This window comes from Panthera leo, chromosome D4 (assembly GCF_018350215.1).
Source record: "Panthera leo isolate Ple1 chromosome D4, P.leo_Ple1_pat1.1, whole genome shotgun sequence".
Lineage (NCBI taxonomy): Eukaryota > Metazoa > Chordata > Mammalia > Carnivora > Felidae > Panthera > Panthera leo.
In genome coordinates this window covers 85470986-85497668 of record NC_056691.1, presented here as the reverse complement: position 1 = coordinate 85497668, position 26683 = coordinate 85470986, and the positions used below count along the sequence as shown (strand labels likewise).

Sequence of the window (26683 nt, the reverse complement as noted above, 5' to 3'; positions counted from 1 at the left end):
GGGTACTGATCACCACTGCACCTGCTCTCTGTCCCACCTACTACTGTGGGTGCTTTAGAACAGGGACCGACCTCGCTCCCACTCTATCTCCAGCCCCATTACAGTGACTGGAACAGGGAAATGCTCAACAAATGAATGAAATCCTTGAAGTCCTATTTAGGAACCCAAATGCCATGCTGGCTATTGGGTATTCAGTGGACAACCAGATGAGCTGTGTCTTAGGTGCTGTGATGGATGCAGGAAGCAGCCACAGCGGCCCCTGGAGGCTGGGCGAGGAGGGGCCCTTGCTGTGGACAGTGGCTTCACAGGGAGGTAGACTTGTGAGGTCACCTGAGAGAGGGAGACAGGAATGCTTCAGGCAAGACACAGGGGAAGGTGCTGAGGCAAAAAAGAACAGTATGTGCAGAGGCAGGGAGCATGACCACAGAGGCTGTTTTTCAGCAGGACACTGACATGACCAGATGTGAGCTTTAGAAAGACAGGCCTGGGGCCGCCTGCGATGGAGAGTGCAGGGGAGAGGGGAACCAAAGGCAGGGAGGCCAGTTAGGGTTGTGTGGGGAAGCAACCGGGCTCTGGGGTAGACAAGCCTGGTTCTGAGCCCAGCCTTACCACTTGGCAGCTCTGTGGCCCCGGGCAAGTGACTTTGTCCTTTACCTTTGTCTCTCTGTCTGTGACATGAGAATAAACGTAGGCCCTAACTTACAGAGTCACTGGGATCTGTGAGACAGGCACAAAATGTGCTTGTCCCAGGTCTCAAGGGATGAGCCCATGCCAACAGGCCAAGGCGGCCTTAGGTGCCAACCACTCAGCCTGGCCTAGAAGAGTAGCTCCAGGCAAGGCCCAAAGTTCCCAGGAAGCCAGCCCGGGGGCAGCACCGTCTGCCCCAGTCCCTGGCTTCTTCCTTTCGTCTGACGTTCCCCCGGTTCCAAGGCTCCAGAGCACACGCCGGAAATGCAGCAGCCAACTCAGAAGCCGGGCTCTGAGATGGCTTCTGCAGACCTTCCCGCCTCTGCTCCGTTGGCTGGGGCTCCTGGCACAAAGGGCTTGGTGCGCGGGCTTTGGGGGAATCTCAAAATGGCTCCCAAATAATGCACCATGAAAAAGTAACAGCAGCATCCTTGTCCCCCCGGCAAAGGCAACCAGCTCCCCGCAGCCTAAACCACTTCCCCTCCTGCGCTATGATCTCATGGCATGACCACAACCCGCCTCTCCATGAACTCAGCCCTTCCCTGGAGCCAGCAGCTCACCAGTGACAGGAGCATGAGAGCCCCCCACTGCTCTCTTCCGGGAAAATCTCTCCGATCTGACACTCTCTGCTTCTCTGGCTCATGCCTGTGTTCCCGCCACCCAAGACAGGGCTGGACCCAGGCTGCAGCAGCACATGATGACTGGCTGGCGGGGAAGGCTCAAGGACAGAAGGATGGATGGGTGAACAAATGGCTTATTTGAAGGTCTTATGAGAGCTGAGCTGGCAGGGTCTGGGAACTGGCTCCAGACTCCTTGGGTGCCCACATGGGCTTCTGGTGGGAAATGAATCACAGGATCCTGGGCTGGGAGGAGACGGCAGTTGGAGATGTGGCTGTTCCCTCCCTGGCCCCCAGGGCTGGCAGTGAATCACCTAGGACAAGTGACGCACAGTCCCTTCAGGTTTCCTAAGGTGAGGACACCACTGCTCATCCCTAGATGCCCGTTTGGGGGCCTCGCCACTTGAATAGTCAGGAAGCGGTTTCTAACATCCGACAAAACTCCCCCTTGTACTGACCTGAAAGCCATTTTCTACTGATTCAGTCCAGTGACTAAGAAGCAATCTGCATCCTGGCCATGAAGCAGACAGGCACCTTTTGTTCATACTGGCTGGGGAAACAATCTTGATGGAAGTGGGGGCGTGGATATTGCAGCTGACAGCTGAATCCCAGTCGTGGTATTGATTTCAAGGGACCTTAGACAGGTGACCCGACCTTTCTAGATCTGGATTTACTCTACTGCAAAATGCAGATGTTGATTCTTTTCTTCTGGGTGTAAGGGGACCATATAGTTTGGTACCCAATTAGGACACTTTTGAAAGTAAAAGGGGGTGCTATCAATAATTCCGTAAGATAACAGGCCTCAAGTGGGGCCAACCTTATGCATAGGGCTGTAAGCGCCAATGAGAAAGGGCACACTGGGCACCTGGTGAGTTTACCACAAACAAACAAGGGGTGTTATTATCTACGCCTTTGGTCAGGTGGTCAGCAGGACCCTCTGGGGTCCTTTCTTCTGGAATTTTCCTTTATCTGGATCCCTCCCACATCCTGGGTTACCAGTTGGTTTGGGTACCACCCCACCGGCACACCACACATCTCAACGAGCTTTCGTAGGAAAAACTGTCAACTCTGAAGTTTTGATTTTTTCCTCTCTGTCCTGATGTTGCGTTAACAATCACAATTCGTGCTCAGGTCCATCAGACTCACTCGAGCAAAGCTCAGGTTCCCAGCTTCCCCAAAGCCAGGCGTCAGGGGCCAGCCGGGCACACTAGGGGCCAGGCGGCAACTCCAGACTCCTATACTGCCTTGGCAGAGGCCCACTTCTCAGGCCTCCTGCAGGGCCTCTGGCCTGGACTATTTGGCCCTCCGTGATCACAGAACGAGGGGTCAGGGTTGGCGACAGAGGGAGAGGTAGGTTCTGTGACCCCTTCACACAGCACTACAGCCTGGACTGGTCATGAGGCACCACCCTGAGAGCCGGCTTGAATCTGGAGGTTTCCCTGGGGCTGGCAGTCCTGGGGATCCCAAGAGCTCTCCTGTTCTCCCCTTGCCTGCAGGGGTCAGAGAGCAATTCTTTTCAGTGTCCTGTCACTCCAGCACTTTTCTTTCCACATATTCAGCATGGCATATTTTAGGGTTCTGTTACTGGCTCTGCTACTTAGTAATTCTGTGACTATAGGCAAAATGACTCATGGGCTTAGACTCTCAATAGTTTTCCTCACCTGCAAATGGGGATAACTGTCAGCTCTGCCGTTAGTCTTAAAGGCATCTTTGTGGGAATTAGAAAATGGCTGTAATATAAATATCCAAGACGACAAAGACCGTGAATGTAAGCTGTGCTCCCTAGAGTTGCATAGCGCACAACCTGGGCCACCAGGCATGGCAGCCCTGAAATAACAGGCCTTCCCTCCTGAGGTTGTTGGGAGGATTAAGTAAGATCATGTATATAAAACGCTTGAGTCATAGTGACAACTGACTGTAGTTATTATCCTTAGCGTTTGAACTTTTCTCGTTCCTAACCCCCGGGCCACCAGCTTCTGCTGCAGGGAAGGACACAGAGCTCCATCTTTCAAAAATGATTCTTCCCACAAAGTGGCCCCATGCCTGGGCTGCAGTGCCGCGGTGCCGAGTGGGATGTGGACACACAGTGTGTGGCCCCACCGCACCAGGCTAAGCAGGGACGCTCGGGGCTGCCCACTGAAGGCTGGGTGGGACCCAAGCCTTGGGGAGGCCGCCTCCCCGTGTGCAGGGGCCGTCACGTGGCTCAGTCACACCAGCTCCACTTGTGGGGAGGGAAACCCGTACATAATGGAAACTCCTCACAATACAATGTGGAAAAGCAATTTTAAGAATCATTTTTATTTTCATTTCGAAGCCAAGGAAAATAGTTGGGAGTTGCTTTTCTTTGTTGGTCATAGGAAGAAAGTGAGGAGCACCACTTTGATTGGAACAGAGTCCTTCTCCCGGCCGAAGATGGATGGAATGCTGGGGAGGCTTATTTCTCTTGGGGTGCAATTAGTTGAATAAATATCAGGAAAGCAAAAGTAAACACACTCATTACTGCCCATTAAGAACTGCCAAAGCAACAGAAACACTGGAGAGGGGCGTTAGAATCTTAAGGGAAAACAAATGACTCCAAAGCCAAGGGCAGTGCAAAGAGTACAGCCCTCGGTGTCAGGCTGACCCGAGCTCTCAGCTGGGTCAGTTCCGGCTCTTATCTGCCCTATGCTCCTGGGAAAGTCACTTAGCCTGTCTGGGATTCAGGGTCCCCATTTACAAAAGGGAAGTGGGGGGGACAACCACCTCAGTAGATCGTCCGTGGCAGCGTACGTCAGGGACACAGCCCTGCACCCTGTTCCTTCTCTAACCCACTGGGGCCAGGCCACTCACGCCAAACCCAGACCCCATGGAAAAGTGACAGGAACCCCCAGAATCGTGAACTTCATCCGTGGTGGCACCCCTGGCAGTGCCATCTTGAGAAAGATACCAGACAGCTTCTCGAGCTGTAATTTCCTCACCCTCAAAATGGTCTGACCCAAGTCACTAGCTCTGAATGTTGGGATGACTGAATGGGAACAATGTGTATGGAAAGGGCCTTGTGAACCTGAAAACCTGTGTGAGTGTTAATGATCAAATGTGGTGCTCTTTTCAACCGAACAAGCGCAAGAAATGCTGTGTAAAGGCAGCACGGTCCTGCGTGGTGCTTTTGCCCGTCTCTTGTCTCTTGCTTCTCCACTCCTGCCCAGCACCTCGTGAGATCCTGGGACAGATAGCAAGACAGCCAGGACCCAGTCTGGCCGGAGGGCGGCTTCGGGGCTGAGAGGGGAGGCCAGACACGCCTCCTGCTCAGGGCCCAGCTCCTGTGACAGGTACAAGTTCCTCCTCTGAGAAGCAGAGTAATCAACGGTGCTATCTCCTGGGCGGGGGATGGTCGGCGCTCCTCACTGAGTCCGGCCCTGCTGTCCGCCCCACTATCGTGTTATTCCCATCTCTAGTTGAGGTAGCGTTTCTGTGTCCCTTATGTAGTGTGCAAGGTGGGCTGGATCACCCCCATTTCGTAGAAGAGGCTCAGCCTTTAGGATCTCAAGCCCAAGGGCACAGGTTTTGCCGGAGAAGCTCTGAGAGCCCACATGTGGGAGGGGACAGGCCTCAGTGATAAACAGTGACACCCTGCCAGGTCCTGAGGCCTGGGAAGGTTGGGAAGCCAACCCTTTCCTGGAGCCAGGTTGCCTCCCCGTGTCCCTGGAGGTTTCCCGGCCAAGGCGGAGGCCCTCACCAGCATCAGCACCGGCACTAGCAGCTGCCTCAGGTGAGCGGCCGTGGGAAGGCAGTCCCGGCCTGCCAGCCCCAGCCTGTGGTGCGGCTCCTCGCCATTGTTCCGGGCCGGGAGTGGCCGTGGGCTGGTGCAGGAGCAGCCGGAGCGCTTTGGAAACCAGGCAAACACTCACAAACTTACCCTGGTTTCCACTAACGTCACTGCAGCCCTACCTTATGTAGCCCAACCCCCAGCAGAGGCTGCCGAACACCTTTCTCTGCCTGGTCCAAAGGCCCGAACTGGCCCCGGAAGCATGCTTAGACTTTCTCATTCAAGCAGAAAATAGTTCCAAGTGGCTCTGGGGAGCTCAGGGTCTGTTTTGTAACTGCGCACCAGCTGGCACAAGGTGGACCCTGAACTTGGGCTGCTCACCAGAGAAGCCCCAGAAGGGCCAGGGGAAGACAAAACCTTCAGGTTCTGTGTCATGCTGGTTTTAGCATAAACTAATGTGAAGTCAGAAAGTGGTGATGCTAACACTTTGTTTGTTTGTTTTGTCTTTTACTACTAAAGACTGGATTAAGTACGTTTCTGTGCACTCAGGGAGAGTTTGAAGGCTTGAATACATGAGATCACATCAGGGAAGCTTTCCTGACCCCTCCAATTATCCCCGGTTCTGCCCCCTTCCAGCTGTGTGCTCCTAGGGAAGTCACTTAGCCTCTCTGAGTCTCAGTTTCCTCATCTATAAAATGGAAATAACAACAGAATCTTAACAGTATCTACCTTGCAAGAATTCATTAAAGTAGAAAATGCTTGTAAATGCTTTGAGCAGGAGCGGGTACACAGCGAGCACTCAGTAAACAGATCCTATGGGTGTTATCGATAAATATGAACGGCCGCCTCCTGTGCGGGTGGTGTCCCCTCTGGCAGCCACCTGCATGGGCTCCCCTGGCTCCGCCTCCCCATCGCCCTCCTCACTATGTGGCAACTGCTGGCAGGTGTGTCTTTTCATTCAGTCCACAAATATTTATTGAGTGCCTACATATTCCAGGTCAGGTGTTTGGCACTGCGAGTGAAGCACACAACACCCTGCCCTCGTGACGGCTCCGTTCACGGGGTGCGGTAGGGAAATGTTCTATGTCTACTGGTGATGAGGACTCTGGAGGGGAAGGTGGTGAAGTCACAATGCTAAATAAGCAGGGAAGGCCTCCCTGGGAAGGTGACATCTCAGCAAAGACCTGAAAGAGGTGAGGGAATGAGCAATGAGGAAAGAGGGGTAAGAGTGTTCCACACAGGGAACAGTGTACAAAGATCCTGAGTCACAAGTGTGCTTGGAGAGCATAAGGACCGCCGAGGAGGCTGAGGTAGCTACAGTGGCATGACCAAGGATGAGGGGAGTCAGAGATGAGGTCGGGGGGGGAGGGGGGCCAGGTTGGGAGAGCCTGAGAGACTAAGCTTTTTTCCAAGATGAGGGTCTCCCAGAGGATTCTGAGTAGAAGATCGGACTTTTTTTTTAAGTTTATTTATTTATTTTGAGAGAGAGAGAGAGCACAAGCGTGAGCGGGGTAGGGGCAGAGAGAGAAGGAGAGAGAGAATCCCAAGCAGGCTCTGTGCTGTCAGCACGGAATCCGACACAGCGCTCAATCCCATGAACCGTGAGATCGTGACCTGAACTGAAATCAAGAGCTGGACACTTACCCAACTGAGCCAGCTAGGTGCCCCAAGATCAGACTTTTCTTTCTTCCTTCCTTTCCTTTTTTTTTTTAAAGGATCACTCTGGCTGCTGGGTTGAAGATAAACTGCAAGAAGCAAGGGCAGGGGCAGGTCCAGCAGCAGACCAGGTCGGCCCAGGTGAGAGGTGAAGGTGGGTTGTGCCCGGGTATAGGGGAGGCGGGGGGCAGCAGCAGGATACTGAGAATATGCCCTGGATATTGCTATTACAAGCTGGTGGTGATTAGATGTAGGTGGAGTATGAAAGAAGGAAAGGAGTCAAGGATGACTTCCAGGTTGCTGGGATGAGCAACCAGGAGAATGGAGTTGCCATTTACCAACACCGGAGAACATGGCAGGTGAACACGCCAGATGGAGGTATGGGGATGCCAGTTCACTTCAGGACAAGTTAAGTTTGAGAGGCCTAGTAGACAGTCAAGTGGAAATGTCAAAGGAGCAGTTGGATGGATGCGTCTGGAGTCAAAGGGGGAGGTCTGGGCTGAAGAAATAAATGTGGGAGTTAGCAGTGCCTGGAAGCCACAAGACCGGATGAGATCACCGAGGTAAACAAGAGGTCTGAGGCCTGAGCTCTGAGTCCCCCAGGACAGGAACAAGAGGATGAAGAAGCAAAAGAGACAGAAGGGGCAGCCAGTGAAAGAGGAGGAAAGGGTGACCATTGGGAAAGGAGTCTAAAAAGGGAGCGACCGACCACGTCACCCAGTGCGGAGAGGCAAGTCATAATGAGCACCAACACCTGGTCACCGGGCTTGGCAATTGAGGACGCTGGTGATCCTGTCCAGAGCACGTAGAGTGGAGGGGAGGGGCCGGGCCCGATGGGAGTGGGCTCAAGAGAGAAAGAGAAGACAGGGACTTTCTGCAAACTGGGTACAGACAACTCCTTAGAGGGTTTTGCTTTTTACAAGGGGAGCAGAGAAATGGAACTGGAGCCGGAGAGGGGATGTGAGGTCGAGAGAGGACGGGTTTTCTTTAAGTTGAGAGAAACAAGAGCATGATTATAGGAAAAATGCGATCATGCAGGAGAGGTGGGGGATTGCTGCTGGAGCGCTGTCCTTGAGCAGGCGAGGGGAGGGATCTTTGCACGTCCGTCCCCTCCCTCTCGGCCTGGCCAAATCCTGCTCATCCCCCGAGGGTCAGCGTAAAGGTCACTTTCTCAGGGAAGCTTTCTTGAATCCTCCGATTAGGTCAGTTCCCTGCTCTACCCTTTCACAGCGGATGCTATGCTGCTCCGCGGCTCTCCAGGGACTGTGCCACGGGGCATAAGCCCTGTGAGGGCAGGGCTGCCTCTGGCCTGTTTGTGGCCGTCCGGCCAGCAGCTAGCATGCTGCCTGGCACCCCAGAGATGTCTGATGGCTATCTAGTGAAGGGACGAATGGTCCAAGAGCAGAACTGAAACAAATCTGGACACACACGTCCGTTCTCCGCTTCTGCCTGCTTTAATCACGTCGCAGTGGCCGGGACCTTGCCGTTACTGGCTATCACAAATATTTGGATTTAGAAGAGCTCAGTTGTTTGTTCCTGTTTGGACTTGGTAGCTTGGCTAACACACAGACCCAAGCCATGCGGCTGGACACATCCTTCCATTGACACTGTCCACTATCAACTGAACACATTCCATACCGCGTCCAGTGATTCGTTCATTTAACAAATATTTGCTGAAAGCCTGCTTAGTGCAGCATCCTGGGGACACAGGATGGAATCAGACCCAGCACCTGCCCTCATGGAGTGTGGAGTCCGGCAGAGGAGATCACACAGAACTCCTATTCACCGCGACTGTGACGCGTGCTACCCAGGGAAAGCCCAGGGGTTAGGAACACGTAGAACGGGGAGATGTGATGGCCTGGGTAGCGTGGGGCAGAGAAGGGAGATCGGACAAGCTTTCCTCTGCCTCCCTGCCCCAGCTGGGAGCTGCCTTCAGGTGGTGTTCAGGCTCGGGTCAGGAGCTCAGCGACGGGGCTGGGCTTGGGGGCTGGCTCTGGGAGTGGCGGGGCTGTGGCCTCCTGCCTCCAGATGCCCTGGTCCCCTCCCATTTCCCCTCGACCTCTGCTGAGACCTGCCTGTCTCCTTCTGCTGCTTCCAGAAGGGCTGCCTCCTGAAGCTACATTTTTGGAAAGATCTGCCTGGCGAGAAGGCTGAGCTCATTTATGGCACAGGCCGCTGGCAGTGACAGCACCGTTACTGAATCTCCCTTCTGTTTACTTTCAGGTTTTCACAGGCTCCGTTCGCCAAGGGGAACCACCATTTTGCAAGGACCATGAGGCCGCTGTGCATGACATACTGGTGGCTGGGACTGCTGGCTGCCGTGGGAGCAGCGGCAGGCCAGAAGGAAGGCTTGGAGGGCGCCGAGGAGGGCTCGCCCGGCGAGTTCATTTACCTGAACAGGTACAAGCGGGCCGGCGAGTCTTCGGACAAGTGCACCTACACGTTCATCGTGCCCCAGCAGCGGGTCACGGGCGCCATCTGCGTCAACTCCAAGGAGCCCGAGGTGCTCCTGGAGAACCGGGTGCACAAGCAGGAGCTGGAGCTGCTCAACAGCGAGCTGCTCAAGCAGAAGCGGCAGATTGAGACGCTGCAGCAGCTGGTGGAGGTGGACGGCGGCATCGTGAGCGAGGTGAAGCTGCTGCGCAAGGAGAGCCGCAACATGAACTCGCGGGTCACGCAGCTCTACATGCAGCTCCTGCACGAGATCATCCGCAAGCGGGACAACGCGCTGGAGCTCTCCCAGCTGGAGAACAGGATCCTCAACCAGACGGCCGACATGCTGCAGCTGGCCAGCAAGTACAAGGACCTGGAGCACAAGTACCAGCACCTGGCCACGCTGGCCCACAACCAGTCCGAGATCATCGCGCAGCTCGAGGAGCACTGCCAGCGGGTGCCCGCGGCCAGGCCCATGCCCCAGCCGCCCCCCGTCACCCCACCCCGGGTCTACCAGCCGTCCCCCTACAATCGCATCATCAACCAGATCTCTACCAACGAGATCCAGAGCGACCAGAACCTGAAGGTGCTGCCTCCCCCCCTGCCCACCATGCCTACCCTCACCAGCCTCCCGTCCTCCACAGACAAGCCGTCGGGTAAGTCCTTCCGTGAGGGAGCCCGCACCATCTGGGCCTCAGAGCCAGGCGCCAGGCTTCCCTTGGCCGAGACCACAAGTGGGGGAAAAGCCACGGCAAGTTGAAGCCGGGCCAACAGACTTGCGCAATCCCCCAGCGATCCCTCGGGCCAAGCCGTGGCAGCCTGGGGGGGTGGGGGTGGGGGGGTGGGGGCAGCGTGCCTTAGACGGATGCTCCAAGGTAGAACCAGGAAACCGGGAGAGTCTCAGAAGAGAACAAACGTTCTCTGGCTTCTGACGGGCAAGAGCCCCAGGCCCGTAGTTTTCGGGGCTCTGTGTTAGATGCTCTGTGTTGGCAACAGGATGTCTCTCCTGTAAGCTCTTGAGCTGTGCCTGGCACAGAACTGGCAGCTGATAAATGCTCACCAAAGAAACCAGCAGTCAAAGGAAAAGAACGTGTTATCACGGCAAAGGTATGATAAACACGTCCTAGGGGCTAGGGGATGGGAAGGAGTACTTTCCATACACTTCCTAGAGTCTGCTGCTGTCTAGGGTTTTCAGTGACGATTCCGTATACTCTTAAATACATGTTTCATCTTAAATACGGTAATTTTCAGAATATGGTGATGGGGACGAACGTGGTGACTTGGTACGTTTGCAAGCTTGAAAGCCTGACCGAGGTACCGGAGTTGGGTACTTCCATGGATCTTGATTGTATCACTAACCCCTGAAGCTCCTTGTGGAAGGTTAACTGAAAAGATAAGTAACTTGCTCACAGGCTTAGCCTGCTCAGGCTGGATTGGAATTCAGGCCTTGTCACTTTAAATCTAGGGCTGACTCCTCTGTGCTCGGAGAGTCTGGGGGGAGCACAAGCCCAGCCCCCTAAAGCTCAGCCTCACATCCATCCAGGACTGTATGAGCCTTCCAGATCGGCTGTCAGATGAGAACTGGATTCATCTTTGCCAAAACGAACCACTTATCTGCTCCAAGCCAGTGATTTTGGTACCACTTCATTATACAAGCAGGGAGATATTTTTACTGAAAGTATCCTGTTTTACACTTATTTCACACTTCTGAAAATAACCACCAGTACTGGGAAGAGCAGCTTCTTGCTAATTCCAGAAGGGGGTGGCCCATGCAAAAGACAAGGGCAACACTGTGCAGGCCCGTGGCCGGGAGCACCTGCCTGCAGCACTGCGCAAGAAAGCCCTCTGCTGGGTTTGCAGGTTGAGAACGTAAGTTCTGAAGAGACTGACCTAGATTTAAATTCTGACTCCCCCACTGGTTAGCTCTGGGACATCAGACCAGTCACCTTGCCCCTCAGAGCCTCCGTTTCCTCTGTTTCAATCTGTCAATTAGGGATAGATTAAAATAATGCCTACCCAAAGATTAGATGAAATACTGGGGGAAAAAAATGTGTCTGGCATGGTGCTGGGCCCATGGAAAGTCTCAGTACTTGGTAGCTCTGGGTTTCCTTCCGTTTTGGTCTCTTTATCTTAAAGCAAGGAGATTGAAATAAACAAACAGTCCCTTTTTAGCACTGGCTTTCTACAGCAGATGACTGGTTCCTCTGTACACGTGTCTGTTTTAAATCAGAAGCTCTGAAAGAGCGGGCAGAGTGTGCTAATATGTCTTGATAGAACGCCCAGAGGGTAAAACGTGCCTTTGGGCACCAAATGAAGGCTCAGTTGAATGTTACACTCGTGAAGTGAGCCTGGCTGACCTCAATGGTTACCCAACAGACCTCTTCTTGCCTAAGCATCTCTGGTTTCTGAATCCAGGATTTCAGGACATTCCTGAGCTTGAACTGAGCTGAGAGGGATAGAGTGTAGAAAGAAAGACCTAGCTTTGCATCCACCTCTTATTAGTGGTCTGCTTGTGAGAAAATTACTTCACTCTCCTGAGCTGTAATTTTCTCCTCTGGAAAATGGGGGCAGGAGTTATGACACTGCAGGGTTGTTGGGGAAACTCAATGCAATCAGGCATGTGATATTATGTCACCTGGGGCAGCCAAAAAGTGGAGGTGCCCCTACTCTGTGCCGGTCACAGCACCGGGCTTCGGGGAGTTGGTAAAAGCTACAGTGCCAACCTCCAGGAACTCAGTCTGGAGGAGGTGGAAGATGTGTGAATGCACTGGGGTGTATCCAGTCCCTCTCAGTTCCTCCGTCCTCTCAGTTCCATCCCCCCGAGATGGGCACATCAGATCCGACAAAGGATTTCTCTGGGGGGAGCATCTATCGAGGCCAAAATTACCAGAACGTTGTAAGAACTGATGGGACCGACACAACGAGGTACCTGAAATCAGGAATGCAGCGAAAATCATGGGCTATGCAGTCACTGTGGTGATACCATGGTGTGCTAAGTGCCCTGCAGAGTGGTGAAGGAGGGGCTATGGGGACACTAAGGTGGCACGCGAGACTGAGTCTGCCTGGAGTAGAAGGGAAAAGGTGGACAGAGGTGGGACTTCCGTGAATGATCTGGAAGAGTCTACCAGGTGGACCGAGGAGTTGGACAATGGAGTTACTAGTCAGTCCCTGATGGAGATGAGTCTGTGCAAAGTCCTGGGACCATGCATGGCCCTACTCTGGGCACCTCAAATGGTCTGGACCCCCTGCTTCTTCACATTCACAGTCCATCACGGTCTGTGTGCATTCCAAGGCCCCTGCACACACCCCAAAACCCACTTTCTCTCCCACTTAAGGAAGCACACCTTCATGGGAGGGAATGGCAGTGACTTCATGTGGACACAATTTATCTTTAAAAAAAAAAAAAGCCCTCCTCCCAAATGTTGGTAGTGATTGTTGGTAACAGATTCCCTGTGACCCACCTCCCCACTCCAGATGTCATCAGCCAGACCTGTGGAAGCTGAATGGGCAGGGAGGGCCCAGTAGTTTCCTGGGGCTGGATGACAACCGGAGGAAAAGGCAATGGCCTCTCAGCCAATCAGCAGGGAGCTCTTATCAGTACTGTTCTGAGAGCTCCAGGGCAGGTTCTGCGCCTGGAAGACAAAACCTTCTTCTGTGCTCTCACCCATAAGGTCCTTTGTTCCCAAGGATAGCACTGGGCCAGAAACACCTTTGCGTGCAAGACTTGGCAGCTTCTGAACCTTTCATCCCATAACCTCAGAGCCATCTGCTCTTCTCCTCATTGTCTGGGTCACTCAGCCCACAGCTCACCCTTCCCCCGGGGACTGAGGGAGCCACGGCCGCTTATCTGGAGCCAGCTTGTTCCCAGCCAGACAGTAACAGCCTGGCCCCGGGCCAGGCCCAGGCCACGGAGAGCCTGAGGCAGGGAGGCCCAGGCAGCTCCTGGCTTCCCTGGTGTCTCACTGGGGTTCTGTCCTGCCTCCCTCAGGTCTGGCCAGACCTGGGGCGTCTCAGTAAGGATGAGGCTTTGACGAGGCCTATGCCAAACGGCCCTCCCTGTGGCCCTGTCTCCTGGTGGGCCGGCTGTTGCTGTCCACCCTTCCTCTTGTCCTCTCCACTTTCTAACACTCACACATCCCCTGACCTCCTTCTCCACGTGTGTGCCCTGGACACATAAACACACGTACACGCACACGCTCATCACTCGGGTCCGCCATAGAGGAATACTGCCGGGGTCATGAAAAGGCACGGGAACAGACAGGATGGAGCCTCAGTGCTGGCCTTCTCCCCAAATGGTCCAGGAGGCCTGGGACACTGTCCCTCGGCTCTGTGCGGGCACAGCCGGGCACATGCCAGTCCTCCTGCCACGGCACCCGCCCTCGAGACTGGTCACAGGAGGACAGGCAGTGTTAGCACCAGCTGCCACAGCAAGGCCCTGCCTGAAACAAATCCTTAAAAACCAAAAGGTGTAGGCATTTCTAGCTGCTTTCTCTCCTGAGAACATCATCAGCTCAGGTTGCTTCTCAAGGGATCAAGAGGAGACCACAAAATCAGAAAAGATTAGAGCTCATTAGGGGCCTCATCAACCCAGAACCTTTCACTGGCAGAATCAAGATCGGTCTCTGGATGCATAGCTTCCAGGATGTTGAGGTTCAGAGAGAGTAAGTAGCTCGGCCAAGACTACACCGCTAGGGAGTGGCTCAGCCAAGACTCAAACCTGAGTCTGTCTTAAGCATTCTGGGATACCGCACGTTTCCGCGGAAAGGCTGGAGGGGAACTGGTGTGAAAATCACTGTATAAACGCTTAAATTGGCCCCAAGTGCCTGCTGCCTGGGATGTGACCCTCCATCACTATTCTATGTACTAGGTTCCAAGCACCTCCTTCTAAAAGAGCCCTGGGAACAGAGTTGGTGGATTTGCTATAAGGACTCTTATGGTTCTAACAACACAAGACAGCGTCACTGCAAACCCATCACTATCATGCCGTCCCCTTATTCAGGTATAGGAGAGACCAACCCAACCAATCATGTGTGGCTAGCTCCCCAGTCATACAAATGGACTGTTGTGGGTGAATTTAGGTAGTAGACTGTATCATAACCCTGAGATGCAAAAAAAAAAAAAAAAGATAAAGCAGAACTGAGTTAGCATCACACTGCAGAATGTCTAAAACAACTGAGCTCTCCCACAGAAAACATAATATGTGCCTGACTTCCAGTAAACGGACCCAACTGAAGCTGCAGATAAATCTGATTTAATTTGTACTGAATCTGGACACATTTTCTGGGTTTATTTCTACTCAGCATTTCAACGTACAGCAAAATCGGAAGTCCTGATTTCTTTAAATACGTTAAATACATAAAAATCAGCAGAGGTGATCTGTTCTTGGGGCCAAATTAGGTGGCAACCACATTGTTTCACTGCTAACACAGAGACCACCCGTTCCCCCCACCAGATGCTCTATGGCCGGGTAGGCACAGACAACTCGAACAAGTGTTTTCCCAGGTGGATTTTCCCTCCTATATTTTACTTCCCCCTGTGAGGTAGGAAATACGTATGTTATCGATTGTGGATTTAAAATAGAGAACAAGATAGATTGCACTGTAGCTTCCATTCTTTCTGGAGGTCAAGCAATTGTCATTCCAGGTGAAAGGCCGTTGGCCCCATGTGCAGACCAGCTCCAGCGACTGGGCTTCCAAGCCTGAAGCTCTGTAGGGACTCGGAGAGGCACCTGGGAATTGTGAGGACGGGAGGGTGACCGTAGCCACCACCAGCTCTGCCTTTCAGTTTCCCGAAGCTGATGGAAAACCCAACCCAGGTCTCTCGCCGCCAGGGCTTGTGCTGTTTTCACTGCACTATGCTGTCTTGTTCCTGAAATGTTATTGCTGAACAAAGTAAGATTCTCAAATTCATTACAAACTACGTAATCCAGTGATATTTCAAAGAGCATTCTTTGCTAGCTTCTTCATAAACAAAAGCCACTGGAGTTCAAGGTGGGTCATCTTCCTTCTGGCTCTGCTTTCTCTTCTCTCCTCGGATACCTCGGGGAACGGATCACAGAGAGCCTCGAGTGTGATGGCAAGCTCTCCCTGCCTTACTCGGGCGTTTTCCAAGGAAGACATTCAGCTACATACAGGCTCGGTCTCTTTTCAGCCCCACGGGATGAACTATCAACTTGTTACTATTAAAAGCGGTGATCTGGCATCTGTGGCCTAGAAATCCCAACAGTTTGGCACTTGGCAGGCTAAGAGCCATCTGGAAAATCCTGGCGCTTGGGTATCTGCAGCCAGCTCCGAGCCACAGAGATGGATCGCTGGGGTGAATGTGTGCGGTGGACTGTATCATTACCCTGAGATGCTCCCCCAGGAAAAAAGAGATCGATAAAGCAGAATTACGTTAGCATCGTACTCAATGGTGTCTAAAACGAAGGTGGTTAGGCGTGTTGAGCGTGTGCTGTAAAAGTAATGTCTCAACTTCAGCTACCCCTGGGATGACTCTTGAGGAGGAGCGCCTTAAAAAAAGAAGCCTGACGATCCTGGCTTTGTACCTCAAGATGAGCCAGTGGAACCACAGGACCTGGAATGCTTTTATGTAATGCTTTTTTTTTTTTTTTTTTCAAATATAAGTGATTTTCCTTTAGCAGATTTTTAATACAGTAATTTAAGTTAGAATTACAGTGTATACAGAGAAATTTTGCTAAGAAAAAGAAAATTTTAGTTTAAATGACTAATGTTTTTTTAAAAAAACAAACCAGAAAAACCCCCTCTAACTGTTGAACTTAAGATGTCTTAGGGGGTCTGTCCACAGTAACCTCCAAAAGAGCAGAAATCCAATCGTCTGGCAGTATCCCAGATACAACGGGCAGACTTCCTACGACAGACCGTCCACACGTTCCCAGGTTTTGGTTTGGATCCTGATGACCCTCTGCTGTGGGGCTCCTGTTCCCAGATGTTCCCAGACTGATCACTGATTCTCAAAGTGGGAAGAACAGAAGGAAGATGACAAAGAGAACGTGGCTCACGGTGGCGAGGAAAGGAGAAGAGATGGGGGAAGGCACGCGGGGCACTAAGGGACCCTTAAGTGCTGGCAAGATGGACACTCGAACACGCCCCTGATGAGGCTCCCACCCGGAAGGATCCCAGAGACCGATGAGATGATGGGACCCCAAGCAATCCTAGCACGGTGACACAGACTCAGCACGCTGCAGCAGGGAGAAACAGGCCCAGAAGGCAGACGTGAGTTCTAACCCTCGAGCCTCCTCTTTCCAGACGTGCAGTCTCCCTGGGACTTAGTTCCCTCCCTGTTGGAGAGGCTTGTGAGGAGGAAATGAAAGCCCGGGTAAAGCACCTGGCCGGCAAAAGGCTCCAGGTACATGGTAGTCATCATTCTTATTCTCTTCCAGTAGATAGATAGATAGATAGATAGATAGATAGACAGACAGACAAATAGATATATCATAAGGCATCATGGGAACCCCGAGGAGGATTAAGTAGCTCTTCTGGGGCTGGGGAGGACTTCCTGGAGGAGGAGATGAGGAGGCTGAGGGCACAGCAGATAAGCACTCAGAATCACTGCCCCCAATCATCCAGAAATCACGAAGAACAGGCTTGGTGCTGGGCAAATGCCCTCTTTTCAGAAAGAGAAAGGATGAAATACTAGAAAATCTGGAACAATTAGCTTAAACCCCAGTAAAATTATAAAAAAGATCAGAGAGAGGGGTTCGTAAGCATTTGGATAATTAAAAGGTGATCAGTGAAGGCCAACACAGGTTCTGTAAGCACAAGCCCATAAGCTGATTCCCTGTCTTGGAAAGGGTTAATAGGTTGGCAGACCGCTTGAACACCACCGGCCCGGTACCTGTGGGTTGCCGTCACGGGTCTGATCAGCTCTTCCACGATGTGCCTGCAGAACAGCACCGTCGACCTCTGGACTGAGAGACGCTTGCTCACCCTCATCGCTATATCCAGGGAGGCTCAGAGTGCTGCCCGCCTCTGCGTCCAGTGACATCCCTGCCCCGGGGCAGCCTTGGGTGCCACTGACCACTGAACCCAAGGAACTCCGGGCTTCACCCCGACCAGTCTTGGGAGCCACAGTGTGTGGCTCAGCTCTGCACACAGTGAGCCCACCACAGCCCCTCCAGGGCGAACCTCTTTTCCCTTTTAAATTGCTTTAAAGCCCATCTTTCTCCTCCTGCCCAAGGGTACTGATGGAAACCCAGGAGTGGGCACAATGCTTTTGAAAGGGTCCTTTGGGAAGGAATGCTGCCAAGTCTGTTTACCCTGAGGTCAGACAGGCAGAAACAGGACCCCTTTATACTCTTCGAGGGCTCTGGGAGCTCTTACATGGGAAGTCTCCCCGTGTATCACATCCGCTGAAACACGCCCACCTCCCACATCTAATAGAACTTTCACTGTAAAAATTTTGAACGGATTTTTTAAATTTTGCTCTTTGAAATTATTTGGCCAAGAGTAACACAATTAATTTATGGCTGGCTCTGATTTCTCGGCAAACATCAGGCATGTTCAGGAATTCTTGGGAAGTGAGGAAAATCTAACCTACAAATTGTTTTCAAAAGTAATAACATTTTTATGAAGACTAAATTTAACAATTAATGAACTTGACAAGATGTCCCACTTCGTAGAAATTTAATTACATACTTATAAACTTTGATTTTGCAGTTTTCGTATTTTAGAGCCAATAAATTTTTTTTAGGCCTCAAATACTTTCATAAACTCCTGAAAAGCTCGTCAGCCCCAGGCACCGTGCCCGTCGTCTGCGGACTACAGCGGCCTCCACGGCGGGCACGCGCGTTTGGACCCTTTCCCCGGCAGCACCAGCAATGACACCCGTGACGTCAGCTCTGAGGCCCTACAGGAACTTCAGGTGCCTTTGGGAACACACCAGCTGTTCCTGTGTTTAGGTTATTGTTTCGTACTCTGGTTCAGTGAAAAAGTGGTGACTGACATGGAATACATATGTTCACGACCAAAATATTATCTATCCAAGCCTTCTGGATAAATAAGGCTCAAGCAGCCCATGTAATTCTTCCTCACCGACCCCCTCTCCGGGTGTCTGCTCTCCTGCCCTTCACCCAGGATGCCTGGCGAGTCCTGACGCTGGCCAGGGCAAGACTCACACCTAAGCAGTCCACGTGCCTTGGCTCTCGGATGGATTAATTTGGATAGGAAATTCCAGATCCAATTTCAACAACTAGTCAGTTCTCCTGTTAGAAAAATGTTTCAGGGAGTGGCACAAAGACTTTTTGGAGACAGATCATCGGTGAGAATAATTGAAAACAGCATACTGTTCTCACGAAAAAAAAAACGCGTCTCGGTACTATCACAGAAGCCTCTCCCCGGTGCCTTCCTACGAACTAAAACATTCCTAGAACGTTTCCCACAGGCCACAGGGTCTCTGCACAGCCTCAGGTGGTCAAGTCCTGAGACTTGGGCTTATGGGTCAAAGAGGTCAGTCAGGCCGCTGGCCAGCCACGTGGTCTGGTCCAGCTGATGGCCAGGAGGGACTCTGCTCCTCTCTGCAGGCCTCCGGAGCAGCCAGGGAGAAGAGGCATCATCACTGTCTACCCACTTCTTAGCTCCAGGCCTCCAACGTGCTGCCAGTGGGCTTGGTCAGATATTCACAGGGCCACGTTTCCCTAGCAGGAGGGGTGACTGCACTGACAGCTGATGCAGTTGGTAACCCATTTCTCCAAAGGGACATGAGTGGGCAGGTCAGGCTGAGCTGGTCTGCCCCCAACCCAGAGAGGAAACTGGGGTTAGGCAGTTACACTTAGGTCTGGCCGGGCTGCAGGCTTTAGCCCAGCTTTACCAGAAAGGCGCTTCATTGGGCATACTGAGCATGGGATCAGCTATCAAGAGGTGGTTCCTGGTTTCCTAGGAGGCTATGCTCCTGATGTGTAAGAACCCCGGACAGGAAGAAGGAAGCAGTGAGGGGACTCAAACCTGATCACCTCCAACCCTCACCGGGTTTGACACTGAGGTTTGGGGGCCCAAGACCTGTATACTTTGTGTTCCCATCACCAATATCCCTTCTTCCTGAGGCCTCCCGATTCCAGGCCCTGTGTGCTTTCCACACCCTGTGTTGCTTCTCTAAGGAACCACGCAGGCTCGGCTCGGCCATGGTGACTGCACTTCCCTTCACGTGGAACGTTCTGGCTACAGCTCTGCCGAGAGTGTAAATATGGTCTTTATAGAGATGAGGTCGGGCGCTACTCCGCTCGGAGCCGTGGTGCTGCTGACTTAGTGTTGGCCTGACGCTCTGGGCAACGCTGCCCTTTCAGAAGAGGAGCCAAGCGAAATACCGCCTGGGCACTTTGCACTGTTCCAGGGGGAGAGCCCTGCCCACTGCACACTGAAAACGCAGTTTCATTGACAAAAAGGATTTCCATTCTTCATTTCGGTGTATCTTTGGGGGCTTCTCCACTGAAGCTGTGACTTCTAAAATGTGCCCTGTAGAAAACATCTACCAGTAAATCGCTGTACATTTTAGTCTTGGAGATTCAAAAGCGAATACAGTTACTTGTTTGTGTGTATGTGGCTGTGGGGAGGTGGGGAGCGGACAATTTCAAAACCATCAGCTTTCATCCAGCAGAGGAAAGAAGGAGAGAGGACCCCGAGCGGCACGTGCCCTGGCTGGCCTCGCGCTGGGTGCTCTTGTGTTTGCGAGGCCCCCAGAACAGGTGGCTTTGTTACCCCTGTTTACAGAAGTAGAAACTGAGGCTCCAGGAACTTTCCGAGGACACGATGCGAGGCAATGGAGTCACCAAGACTTGAGCTGAGGGCTCCTGACTCCTGTATTTGTATCCGTTACAGGTTTCCCATTTGAATCGGCCATTTTAACAGAGCCAGATGATAGTCCTGCTGCCATTTTCTGCTCCCTGATCATATTACTGCTGCCAGTTTTCCAATGCTGAGTATTTTTTCTGACTCCTTTTCATCCATCATTTAGGTTTCTGACCTCTGCCACTGGTGCCTTTCATGGGAGAAAAGGGAGCGTGTTTCAGTGCAGGCGGTTTGCTAGGGCTCTGTGAGGGTTTCGGAGGGAAACTGGTCTGGAAATGTGGTTGCTGATGGAAGCTGACGGGTCCTGAGACTCAGGCCAAGTGCAGTGCGCAGGAGACACGCAGATTTTTTTTTTTTAACAGCAGAAAATACGAAACACCTCTTTACTAGTTTATTCCTACTCCATGATTCTGGAAAGGCTTAAAGGAAAAAACTGCCAGATTTGCCTTAAAAAAAAAAAAAAGGAAATTCTACATCATAAAAGATACTAAAATAGATGAAAATAGGCGAAGGACAATAAAAGGTAAGCAAAGAAGAAAAACAAATCTTCAATAAAAACTTTGAAAAGGTATTAATACCTTGACAAAGAAGAAGTGTAAATGTTTATTTTTTAAACCTGGCTGACTGGCAAAGATTCGTAACAGTCCTAGGGACACAGATATGTCAGCCTGGGCCCCCCACCCTGGAGTTCACTCTGGTTGGGGAAAAAGAAAAGAGCTTTAGACTTGGGCTCTGGACCACCCAGGCCACTTGGGCTCAGACACTGGATCTGCCATATAAGCCACCAACCTCAGGGGTGGCACCTAATGACCCCATGCTCCAATCTCCTCATCTGTCCAGTGGGTGACGACAAGTTACCTCACACTTTAAAACACTTGCCTTTTAAAAAGAGCCCTCTGTAGCCATGTCAAAGGTGAAGCTGAAAGCATGGGCGGCACCCACAAAAGCAGCTCAGGCTGGGAGCTGGGAGACCCACCTGCCACTCTCCCAGTGGCCTTCGAAGCCTCTCCTGACGGAGTGCCTCCCGTAAACCAAGACTGTCCCTCTGAGAGCCCCACCGGAGCCCCGGGGAGGCCCTGCAGTAACAGGGCTGGCTGCTTGTTTTGGGGGGTGTTTTCCAGGCCTCTGCTGGACCTCTGTCACCAGCATACCCATTAGACATTCCCAGAGCCTCTCCTGTGCTTCTGACCTGGGAAAGTGCTGGGGGCCCTCCCACGGCCACTGTGCGCTCTGCGGTCGGGGGCAGCCTCCTTATTCTCTGCCCTGGTCCCAGGGGCTGGGAGCTGAACACAAGCCAAACCTTTTTATTTTTCCTGAATGCTCTTTCTGGAGGTCTGGCCTCCCCTTCTCCAAGACAGAAGACGCACAAGGCAAAGAGGGAAGCATCTGCCTGGCCAGTGCTTAGGGTCCCACCCCGTCCGTTGGGGCGGAGAAGGTTGGTGAACAGGTAAATGGTGAGAAGCTCTCCCTGGAGGATTACCTGTCAGCGGGAAGCACCAAGAGCGACCCCCCTCTTTGAGGCGCGAGATCAGGCACTGGGGGTGGGGAGGGGTGAGCAAGACCGCCCCTGCCCTTCCCCGTCAGGCTCCGGGTGGGGAGGCTCGAACACAGTACAAGGACTCAGGAAAAGCCCACCTGAACTGTCCAGAAAACAACAACAACAACAACAAACCCACCAAATTTTTCTCATTTAACTATCACGTGTGGACTAACCAAGCCCAAGTCTAATCAGGAAGGAATCTTGAGAAGTTAGATCTATGCAGGAAAAGCCGAGTACACCTTCCGCCGATGCCCCTCCCTGACACGCAGAAGGGAAAGGACAGGAATGCACAGGAGTTCAAGTTGAGAGAGGCTGGTGAGGTCAGCTCTCCCCTTGCTGGGTATCAGAGCCGCCCTGAACCCTGCCCTAGGCTTCCACTACCTGGCACAGCACCTGCGGGGGCGGGGGCTCAGCAAATAGTTGTTAGAATAAACACACACATTCAGAGAATGAGAGGAAATTTCCTTAGCACTTTTGGTCTTAACAATTCTTGGTTTGAGGACTATTTTGAAGAGAAGCTGAAGCAAACTGTGGCAATTTTATTTACTTTAAAATCTGTAGTTCAATGGTTAGGTCTTGAAACAAACTTCTGAAGGTTCCTGAGATCAACAAGGAAGAACCCAGCTTCTTTGGACCTTGGTGACCCCAGTTTCAACCTTCTTGCTGATGTGACTGACATCCAGGAGACCACTAGGGGAGGTGGGGGTGGGGTGGTGAAAAGCCTATGGTGGCTCCTCAGACCCTTCATGGCACCTGTTCCTTCTGACTGGGCTGCCCAAGCTCAGTGAAGTCCCAGAAAAACACAAAACTCATCTGGTCTCAGTTCCAGAAGAAAGCCATGGACCGGAAGGTATCCTGGACACCATCCTTTAAGTCTGTGGACCTGCTTAAATGACCAGCACAGTGACCTCAGAATGCTCTGAGCATCTGGCCCTAAATGAGCTTCCTTTGGAAAATACGCATATTGGGCTGAATGGGACTGGTCCCCCCCCCCCCCAAAAAAAAAGCTGTTTGGAGGCTAGTGTCTGAATCTCAGAAATATCCTGACACCTCTGGCCACGTGGCCAAATTCTGGACACTGCTTGGGCACTGTGACCCCACAGAAGTTCCTCACTAAAGACTGAAACTGTCCCTGAGCACTCTCACAGAAAAGGCAAGCGTGGAGTCGGGACTGAGGTGACGTGGGCCAACCTCAGCCCACGGGACTCAGGAGGGCAGTCACCCGTCTCTCTGCCTGGGGTGAGGCCGACCGAGCCCGAGCAGTGCTCCACACTGCTGCGTTTTGGTAGGCACATCTCTCTTTTCACAATACCACCAGCTAAAAGATAAAGCACTCCAGGAACTCCACACAAAGGATCTCAGCAATCCTCACAACCTTGAGAGAGGTAAATATGATCTCCTTTCTACAAACCAGGGAAACTGAGGGTTTGCAGAAGTAAGGATGCTTGCCCAAATCACCACGTGAGGGAGTCAGAGCTAAAAGCGGTCTGGGAATCCAGGCACCCTGACCCCTAGCCCCAGGCTCTTGCCTTTACATCACGTTATTTCCTGAACTTACAAAAAACTAAAATCAGTCCCCTCTCACTGCTGGCCTGCGGCTCCCAGCTGGAGGCCTGCCTGAGGTTGTGCTTGCTTTGGAGTGCGGCCTGGGGTGAGAGGCACGTGAAAATGTGACTCCGTGGCCAGGCAACAGGGAGGTCTCTGACGTGCACACATCTGTATCCCCAGGCCCGTGGAGAGACTGTTTGCAGGCCTTGGAGGATGGCCACGACACCAGCTCCATCTACCTGGTGAAGCCAGAGAACACCAACCGCCTCATGCAGGTGTGGTGTGACCAGAGGCACGACCCTGGGGGCTGGACCGTCATCCAGAGGCGCCTGGACGGCTCTGTCAACTTCTTCAGGAACTGGGAGACATACAAGGTGAGAGCCCCGGGCCCTGTCTGTGCTGTCGGTGAGAGCAACCGGGCCACCCCAAGAGGCCTGACCAGCCGGTGAGAGGGCCACTTGGAGGGAAGGTGCATGCTGACCTGTCGAGGCCTTGGTGGCCCCGTGCGATACACACGTGTGGTGAGGAAGACACTGACGAGGTCATTTTTGCAAACCCACCTGCCGCTGGCAACTGCTACGAGATACGAGTTAGGGACAGACCACAAAAGGCCCGTGGACATGGTGGGACTTTAGAAATGCTGCTAGGGGGTGGCCCCTCATCCCCGTCTGGGTATAGGGAGCATCCTTTTCCCAGCTGGGGCTTCCTTGCGGGAAGACCTGGTCTCACAGCCCAGAAGGGGCAGGTCCCCAGGGCCTGCTACTGGGAAACACGGGAACACTAGGTCCGAATTCCCAGGAAGCTGAATGCCCACCCAGTGGTAGGAAAGGCCACTGGGCTCAGCCATACGTCTGGCAGATGACAGGGGTGGTGCCGAAGGTGGCAAAAGGAGCTCAGTTCACCAAATGCCACCGCCACGTGCCAGGCACCATGCCAAGTGCTTCCATCTGTTACCTGCTTTAGTCTCACACGAGCCCCGGGAGGAAGATCCTGGTGTGGCCCCGGTTTACAGATGAAAAGGTGAAACAACCTGCTCGGGGCTGCACACAGCAGCGAGTCCAGGCCTCTGACACCAAAGCTTACGAACGACCCTGGCCATGACGCCTGTGCGTGGCTTCGCGTGGCCCCTTCCTGTCCTGGTTACTCCCAGCCCACCTCCTGCCCGGCCCGTGTCGCTGTTTTCTTCTCTTTCTCCTCTGCTTTCTGAAGATCCACTCCTTCACCCCTTCCTCCTCCTGCCCATATTCTTTTTCTCAGGGGTGGGAGAACACAGTCGTTAAGACTGGGTGCCCGCTTCAGATCCCGAGTCACCCTCAGGCTCTCTCTGACCCTGGGCCTCTGTGGACCTAGCTCTTAGAGTTGGCACAAGGATTCATAACATAACCTACGTAAAGTCCTGAGAACGGTGCCGATACACTGGAAGGCTCACTGAATACTATTAGTATCATTAGCGAGCCCATCTATTCTGAAGACTTTGAGTGGCCACTACCTGGCTGATGACTCCTTAAACTCAGCGTGAACACAATAATAAAACCGCTGATTTTAAACCCAGAAGGGAGCCCGGGCAGATGTAGCATGTGTCTGTCACAGCTCATACCGGTCTGGTGCATTAGAGTTTACACGAGACCCTCACACACATCCCATTCCCAGAGAGGGACGGTGAAGCTCAGAGGTGGTCAGGATCCGTCCAAGGAACTCCTGTCGCCTGCCTACTGTGTGTTAGGCTCTCGGTTTACCACATTAGGTGTGTTCCTACAACAACCCTGTAGTAAAGGTAACACAGTGTCCCCCACGTTCACACAATGCCTAGCACACAGTAGGCACTCTTTCAGTAGTCTTGAATGATGCGTGATTGAGGCTCAGACAGGAAAAGCGGTTCATCAAGTCACAGCCAAGTGCAGAGGTGGGGATTTGAACCCAGGCCTGCCTTATGCTCTGCCCATTTCTGATCTCCTCTGCCCAGGGCTGAGCATCCAAGAGTGGGGCCCTGCTGGCTGAGGACACTACGTATCCTTCACTGATGCTCTCCTCCGTTTTCCCCAGCAAGGGTTTGGGAACATCGATGGCGAGTACTGGCTAGGCCTGGAGAACATCTACTGGCTGACGAACCAAGGCAACTACAAACTGCTGGTGACCATGGAGGACTGGTCTGGCCGCAAAGTCTTTGCAGAATATGCCAGCTTCCGCCTGGAGCCCGAGAGCGAGTATTACAAGCTGAGGCTGGGGCGCTACCATGGCAATGCTGGTGACTCCTTTACTTGGCATAACGGCAAGCAGTTCACCACCCTGGACAGAGACCATGACGTCTACACAGGTAGGACCCATACAGTCAAACCCAGGTGCAGGCCAGGGCAAAGAGGCCGGTCAAAGCCAGAGCTTCTGAGTCACAGCCTGAGAAGAGGAAGGTCCCAGAGCCCAGAAGGCCGACCCTGTTGCTACTCCCTGAAAACCCACTCCTCTACCCACTGCCCACAGACCCCCTTCACAAAGGTGGGTCAGAGGGGCATTAACAAAAAGGGAACGGCAAAGAGGTGTACAAATTACACATTTGTGGGCCACTCAGGGCCAAGCCTTCACATCACCTCTCTGCCCGAGGCACCAGGTGTTCAGGCCACACTCTCCACGGACTCTGGGCCACACACCTGGGTAATAATGCTGGCCCTGCCTCCTACCAGTCATGTGTCTTTGGGCATGCTGCTTACTAATCTCTCCGGGCCTCGCTTCCACATCGGGAAATAAGGACAATGCCTGCCTTGCAGGGTGGTGAGAAGGTTAGAGGATGTACCTCAAGTGCTTTGTCTCAGACGTGGCAAAGAGGGCTCAATCCAAGTGGGCGGTCTTTGTGGTTACTATTATTAGCATGTATTATTAACACAGTGTAGTAAGGGAGCTATTAAGAGGAAACCAGGTAGGAGACATGAAGTGATTTGTCCAGGGTCATATGCCTCAAAGCCAGGTCTTTACTAGGAAGCCTTTATTAAATAAAAAACAAGGGGGAAAAAAAAACCCAGAATATTCTAAGAGACACACATACATACAATCCAGCCCTGAGTCCAGATGTCAACCTCCCACAGTTAAGCCTCTCCAGGCCCCACACCCAGTTTCCTGAGATGAGGGCCTCTGCACCCCAGCTGCTTGGCAAAGCCAGCAAGGCACTGCTCCTGTCTGAGGGACCAACCCTACCTCCAGGCCAAGGATGTCTGTTCTCATTGGGCAAATCTGGCCCCCTCCCTGCCCCCTGGTCTGCAGGCCACTTCCCTCCTCTTTAAGGTCCCAGGAACCGCTTGCATCTTTCAGGCAAGCTCTGTACCTACATATTGAGGAGGGAGGTCCTCACTCTAGGTCCCCATGGCAGCCACACTCCAGCAGGCCGTTCTCACAACACTGGGGGACATGCAGTTACCTCCACCTGCTGGCTGGCACTGAAGGGGCCCCTGACGAGACAGTACACCTTCTTAGGCAGGGTTACACAGAGGCTTCTAGAAGAGCAGAGCAGGAAGAGGACCCTTGGAGCTAGTCAGATTCTGGGGACATTGGGACTGCTACAACATCTCGAGGGCCATCGTGGATAGGAGGGAGAAGACTGTTCTATGACCCAAACTGTCAGGCCTGTGCAACAGCACCGTCAGTGGCTGGCAAGGAAGTGAGCTCCTTGTCC

The 26683-nt window shown here is 52.7% G+C and overlaps 2 protein-coding genes across 15 annotated transcripts in view; one reads left to right on the top strand and one right to left on the bottom strand.

Moving 5' to 3' along the window:
- Nucleotides 1-26683, bottom strand: part of RALGPS1 (Ral GEF with PH domain and SH3 binding motif 1) — a 269628-nt gene that overhangs the window by 100908 nt on the left and 142037 nt on the right. The gene's annotated exons all lie outside the window — the stretch shown is intronic.
- ANGPTL2 (angiopoietin like 2) overlaps nt 1-26683 on the top strand; it is a 34984-nt gene that overhangs the window by 4774 nt on the left and 3527 nt on the right. For 2 of the 6 annotated variants that reach the window (XM_042914090.1, XM_042914087.1), the window contains exons 2-5: nt 6765-6846; nt 8929-9794; nt 23206-23399; nt 25069-25339. In XM_042914090.1, coding sequence (XP_042770024.1) covers nt 8978-9794; nt 23206-23399; nt 25069-25339 — 1282 coding nt within the window. In that variant the 5' untranslated portion in view covers nt 6765-6846; nt 8929-8977. The other 4 variants (XM_042914089.1, XM_042914088.1, XM_042914092.1 and 1 more) reach the window with 4 other exon arrangements.